General features: G+C 37.7%; 1 protein-coding gene across 1 annotated transcript in view; it reads right to left on the bottom strand.

Moving 5' to 3' along the window:
• Positions 1-446: 446 nt before the first annotated feature.
• LOC108696120 ((E2-independent) E3 ubiquitin-conjugating enzyme FATS) overlaps positions 447-7,090 on the bottom strand; it is an 84,393-nt gene continuing 77,749 nt past the window's right edge. The window contains exons 7-9 of the mRNA XM_018225174.2: positions 2,637-2,700; positions 1,004-1,103; positions 447-744 (exon numbers count right to left, since the gene is read on the bottom strand). Of these exons, the coding sequence (XP_018080663.1) occupies positions 706-744; positions 1,004-1,103; positions 2,637-2,700 (203 nt within the window). The 3' untranslated portion in view covers positions 447-705. The remainder of the gene's footprint in view (positions 745-1,003; positions 1,104-2,636; positions 2,701-7,090) is intronic.

Genomic DNA, 7,090 nt, shown 5'->3' with positions numbered 1-7,090 from the left:
CAAAAATATTTTGCAGCCTTTGGATGCCCTCAGTGGTTTTTGGAAGGTGTAGTTAACCCATAACTGGGTGGTCACAACTTTTATATCCTTATCTGAATGCACTAACCTTCATTTTCTCTTGGCTTATGATTATACATACACTACCATGGTATTACAGCCATAAAACTGCCTTTTTTATATTTATTTGCGTGCATTCCACTTGCATGGTTTTCAGGGGAAAAAATAAATGACGTATTTTTAGAGATTTATTTAAGTCCGATGGTCTAAAAACTCTGAATCTAAAACCCCGGCATCTTAAAGCCCTTGAGGTCCTGTATAAGTCAATGGGCAAGGTCCCAGTGTCTGCGCTGATGTCCGTACTGATATCTGATGAGTTTGTGGTTTCTGCGCAAAAAAATCCGAAAACTACGAAAAAATCTTAGTTTTTGCGCAAAACTCTGAACAATTCGGGGAAAGCTCTGAAGTTTGCCCGACCCTATTTTTTCAGCCTTTTTTCTTCATAGATAAGGTCCATTCAGGCAATCTGAGTAGCTTGGATTTCTAAATACTGAGATAAATTCTGACCTTGATAAAAAAAAAAACCTAAATGTAATACAGAATAGGCTTTTGATTACAGTTAATAGACTGCAAACAATGAGATACATTTGAGCCCATTAGATAATCTCACTTTAACGCTAGTCATTCATTAGGATCCCTTGCTGTTCATTAGGCGGCATTTCTTTGGAGAACTTGGTTCAGTAGTTTCTACAGAAAACAAAATGGAAAGATGACAGACAATTAAAACAGGCAGCATTCTTAGTTTCAACACACATTTTGGCAGAATGAAAACTTTTTAAAAAAAGGAATTCCATAGATACGGTATACACAGGGTTAGTGCCGCTGTGCCACCTGCTAACAGTGAGGGGCAGAAGGGTTTTTGGGGTCTGTATAGGGGACAACATATAAAAACAAACAAGCTAATTGTTGTGCCAATATAGTTCAGTTCACATAAGCCTTGTGTTACCTTTTTGAAGAGTTCAGCTCTCATTCTGTTGCTCAGTAGTATCATTTTTTTCTCTTCTTCTTCCTTTTTCCTTTTAACTTCTGGCAAGCTGTTATAAATCCTGTAACAGAATGGCTGTGTTGTTACAATAATCCTATCAATAGGGAAATATAACCTACAAGGGGCACAGGCAAAGACATACAACATGCACAATGTTACAGTTCCACGCAAACTAAGATACAGGTATGGGACATGTTACGGTTATCCAGAATGCTCAGGACCTGGATTTTTCAGATAATGAATCTTTCAGTATTTGGATTGCAGGGGTTGTTCTCTTTTAAATAAGCTTTTAGCATGAAGTAGAGAGTTAAATTCTGAGACTTGGTTTTCATTTTTTATTATTTGTGATTTTTGAGTTATTTAGCTTTTTATTCAGCAGCTCTCCAGTTTGCAGTTTCAGCAATCTGGTTGCCATGGATCAAATTATCCTAGTAACTATGCATTGATTTGAACAAGAGACTGGAATATAAATAGAATAGGGTCTGAATAGAAAGGTGAGTAATAAAAAATAGCATTAACAATAAAAGGTGTAGCCTTGCAGATTATTTGTTTTTAGATGGGGTCAGTGACCCCAGGGGAGAATATCATAATTTACTATGCAACCAGGGATTGCATGGAGAAAGTGTCATTTACAATGCCACCAGGGATTGGATGGAGAAGATCATTAGTACCATGCCACCAGGGATTGGATGGAGAAGATCGTAATTTACTATGCCACCAGTGATTGGATGGAGAAGATCGAACATGTTTAAAGGGACCCACTGCAGTCTAATGCCAATAACTACATAGATACAGTACATAGAATGTACTGGGATTTATACCCTCCAGGGGTAAGATGTGTTGTCTACAGATCATTTTTAAGTCTTCCTTTGCCAAGACGAATTCCCACTCTTGAATAAATGCTGATATAGAGGAAAAATGTCCTGAGACCTACAGTCTACAGCAGGGGTTCCGAAACTTTTTTACTAGTGAGTCAAATTCAAATATAAGTCCGGAAGTGGCACAAGATTAAAAAATCTCCCTGGGGTGCCAAATAAAGGCTGCGATGGAAAGATCCATTATCCTGAAAACTACAGGTCCCAAGCATTCTGGATAACAGATCCCATTTCTGTAGCATGCCGGACTGGTGCAGTTGCATCATGTTTCCATGGAAGACTAACCCTAAAGGCTTAGTCTCCCATGGAAACATAATGCAACTGCACCATCCCGGCATGATACTGAAACAATGAATAACAATATCGTGAGGTTATTGAATCGCTCCAATTTTTTGGTCTTTTTCCTGAATTGCTTGAATTTTTCAAGTTTTTGCCTGAAAGCCCAGAAAAGGTCAGATTTTTGGGCTAAACCCAGCACAGACCACAAAAACTCCGAATTAAGATAGGTGCCTCTCCCATTGACTTGACAGGTCTGAGATGGTGGATTTTCAGGCTTTTTGCAGCATTGGGGTACAATAAAAAAATTTAGTTTTCTAGTGAAAAAGAAAATCCAATTGTTTGAGATTTTTCCGGAAAACCCCAGGTCCCAAGCATTCTGGATAACAGGTCCCATACTTGTAGTAGATGGTTAGACTGGACACCAGTTAGATATTTTTTACCTTTTTGATCTTTGTTGCATCTCCTTCTCTGAAATAACCCTCTCCGTTGGTTTAAATAAGTTATCTGAAAGAGAAAAGAAGCGAAAACACACATATGGTCTTTAAATAATTCACTACGCCATGCACCAGATATTGTATGCAATTCTTAATATAAATTGAAATGTCAGCATCTATCAATTTATTTGGCAGATTTATTGTCCTTGCAAGAGAACACCACAAGATTTTGCTTTCTGAAGATTAACCAACTATTTCTTTTTTAATGTCTCTGTCATAAGGTTACGTATCCATGGACGGTGGCAAAATGTTATTTTATGAAATAGGAATCTTCAAATTATTGCCTTTCATAGAGGTGTGACTTGAAGTTAGTTGGACCAAAAGCAAAATCTTTCTAGGGCCCCCCAACCCCCAAAAACAGGAAATAATCTGTTCCATGCACACAGAAATTCTACACCAGCTACTTTAGCTCATTTTATTCCACCATGTTTATTTATTTGAAGGACACTATGGTGTGGGGCAAAAGACAGAACTTAATCAGCTGATGTGACCTAACATGTATGGTTTGTTTGTGAGCAGCGTGAATCATTGGATTCCAAGGGCAGCCTTAATTTTTTCAAATTTTCTATTTAAGATTACCCAATGACACATACTACGAAAAAAGTATATAATTATTATTATTATTAAAATGTGATTTACATGTGAACTGTTTTATGCAGTTAATATGTACCGCAGTATCGTTTTCTTTTAAATGGATCACATTCTAAATTTAATGGCTTTCCATAGGGTGTCAGATAATGTCAAAGTAAAGTTTGCTTAATCAGTTAGATAAGGTAAGCTTGGTTCAGGGAACTCATTTCAACTTGGACTCTCACATGTTTAATGGATGGAGAACATCATGATTTACAATGCCACCAAGGATTGGATTGAGAAGACCGTAATTTACAATGCCACCAGGGATTGGATGAAGAAGATCGTAATTTACAATGCCACCAGGGATTGGTTGGAGAAGATCCTAATTGACAGTAGCACCAGGGATTAGATGGAGAATATCATCATTTACAAAGCCACCAAGGATTGGATGGAGAAGAGTGTAATTTACAATGCCACAAGGGATTGGATGGAGAAGATCGTAATTTACAATGCCACAAGGGATTGGATGGAGAAGATCGAAATTTACTATGCCACCAGGGATTGGATGAAGAAGATCATAATTTACAATGCCACCAGGGATTTGTTGGAGAAGATCCTAATTGACAGTAGCACCAGGGATTAGATGGAGAATATCATCATTTACAAAGCCACCAAGGATTGGATGGAGAAGAGTGTAATTTACAATGCCCCAAGGGATTGGATGGAGAATATCGTAATTTACAATGCCACAAGGGATTGGATGGAGAAGATCGTAATTTACTATGCCACCAGGGATTGAATGGAGAAGATCGTAATTTATAATGCCACCAGGGATTAGATGGAGAAGATTGTAATTTGAAGTGGCACCAGAGATTGGATGGAGAATATCATAATTTACAATGCCACCAGGGATTAGACGGAGAAGATTATAATTTAAAGTGACACCAGGGATTGGATGGAGAAGATCGTAATTTACAATGCCACCAGGGATTGGTTGGAGAAGATTGTAATTTACAATGCCACCAGGGATTGGATGGAGAATATCATAATTTACAATGTCACCAGGGATTGGATGGAGAATATTGTAATTTACAATGCCACCAGGGATTGGATGTAGAAGATCGTAATTTACAATGCCACCAGGGATTGGTTGGAGAAGATCCTAATTGCAGTGGCACCAAGGATTGGATGGAGAATATCATCATTTACAATGCCACCAAGGATTGGATGGAGAAGAGTGTAATTTACAATGCAACCAGGGATTGGATGGAGAATATCATGATTTATTATGCAACCAGGGAATGCATGGAGAAAGTTTAATTAACAATGCCACCAGGGATTGGATGGAGAAGATCATAATTACCATGCCACCAGGGATTGGATGGAGAAGATCGTAATTTACAATGCCACCAGGGATTGGATGGAGAAGATCATAATTTGCAATGCTACAAGGGATTGGATGGAGAAGATCGTAATTTACTATGCCACCAGTGATTGGATGGAGAAGATCGTAATTTACAATGCCACCAGGGATTGGATGGAGAAGATTGTAATTTACTATGCCACAAGGTATTGAATGGAGAAGATCAAATTTTACAATGCCACTAGGACATAAGAAACAGACAAATGCTATGTACTGTATATAGACCGTTGTTGTGCTATGCCTATGACAAGGTATCATGGATACGAAATGCGTCAGGACGATATTTTGCTTTTAATCAGTTGAAATAAAGTTCTTTGTTTTTACTATTGAGTGGACGTGGAGTGCTCGCCAATTTTTCTTCCAGTTATTGTACAGAAGATACTGTTCAAATAGGCACTTATGGAGCCTGACCATGAATGCAGGGATATGGTCAGGAAGTTTGACCAAGTTCAGAACAATGTCCCAAACTCTTGCTCATGATTCAGGTTCTATCTGGACAGTAAATTCACTGTGATGATAACGTCATCAGGTTTGACATTTGGTGAACAAGACATGGCTTCCGTCCTACTCACTTATCCTAGCTCAATGTAACGTGGGTATCATTTTATGTGTTTGAAGAAAACAAATAGCTGTCTTGTTTATCAGCCTTGTAGTTGTGGTTTCCAATGAGCTTCACCAGTGGCACTCATTTATTAACTAGTTGAGTAGTAACCCATAGCAACCAGTCATTCACTTTTTCAGCCAGCTGCAGGTAGAATAATGAATGCAAACATTGGTTGCCATGGGATAGTGCTCAGATGCAAATTTGTGTTGATGAATGATCCCACTGACTTTACCTTAAGTTGTCATCCTTAGTGGCATTAGTTAAGCCATTAGCAAATGGACAATTGAACTTTGGATATGGGACAAGAAGGAAATTTTTTAGAATACTGCCTATTTGTGACATAGCAAATCCACAATCATGTCCTGAGATATCCCAATAAATATCTGCCCTTCTACAGATAAAAAGATGTGCCCCAGCTAATGACAAACAGGGTAACACTAGACTGATAAGGACATTCTCAATCAAACAATGTCTCAGTATTTATTAAGGATTGAGAAATAAATCATCCTTTAGGTTGGTTATTAACATGAGTTAAAAAAAACTAATTGGGTACCAAAATCCAATATGTTTTAGCCTCCTTTGACTAAGGCTGCTGCAGTGTTTTTTTTCCATCATTTTGTGAATCCTTGTAATGCAAGTAAAGCAAGATAAAACAAGGACATTCTCTCTTAAAGAACATGGCCGACATCATTATATCCTGCTCATTGCCCCCTTAATTGTTAATGCACACTGTTCCGTGGTATTATCTAACAAAAATAAGACATCTCATCCATCATGTCTGCAATTAAGTAGAACAGCGCCTTTATCCCTTACTGAGCAATTTTCTCTTAAATAAAGTGTAATCCAGAGGGAAGGACCATAAAATAGATTCCATGTTCTTTGCTTTCCGCCTAGTCATTAGGACTCCCTCCCTGCTCATTGGTGTTTTGCCCATAATGTACAATCACAATTTTGTGTCTAAATTTATGCATAACATTAATAGATATATATATATATATATATATATTTTTACATATAGCTGTTGAGCCCAATAAAATTGGATTTGCATTGAAAATATGTACTGCCTATTCTTCTGATATTTTTTTTATTTAATTTTTCAATACTAATGGATCATTGTTTTGTTTTAACTCTCCCTATCACTCACTACCTCCTGAGGGAGGGAGACGCTGAGCTCTCTATATGAGTCTATGTCTTCTCATAGCTGCTGCCTGTGTCTCAGGTTTACAGTTTAGGGAGTAGTTGTGGTGTTTATTATACAAGGTGTTTAATTGGGTTAACATCCATCTTCTCTTTCAACATGTGGCTACCAAGGAGTAGTAGTGTCATATAAAATGAAAGTACTTTCAATTTCACTGCAATGTTCAGTGCAACACAAAAATAAATGATATGTTAAAACTGAACAGGCATAATGCATTTTCAACTCCTGCCTTATTTGTTAGATTTATGGCAAACACACAGTTCCATGTTCCACTTCCCTGTTATGTGGAGTTCGTACTCCATGTGTAATAAAAGGCACTAAGTTTCCCCAGGAGAAGTAACCCATAGCAACTAATGAGTTGATTGCTTTTTTAATAGGTGACTGGTATATTCTACCTGCTGATTGGTTGCTATAGGTTACTGCTCCTGGCAAAACTTTTATTACATAACCCCCTAGTGTTACATTGTCAAAAAGAAAGTCATTGTTGAAGCAAAAGATGCATTAAGTAAATAAAATTTCAGATCAAACCTATTAAATGTCGGTTGGGATTGGCAAGGTGGTGTGGTGATGGCTATCCTCACAGTACTGACTTTTTTGGAAGG

The sequence above is a fragment of the Xenopus laevis genome, chromosome 7L (assembly GCF_017654675.1).
Source record: "Xenopus laevis strain J_2021 chromosome 7L, Xenopus_laevis_v10.1, whole genome shotgun sequence".
Taxonomy (NCBI): Eukaryota; Metazoa; Chordata; class Amphibia; order Anura; family Pipidae; genus Xenopus; species Xenopus laevis.
The sequence above is the reverse complement of the archived record's forward strand: the minus strand, read 5'-3'. Positions and strand labels throughout refer to the sequence as shown.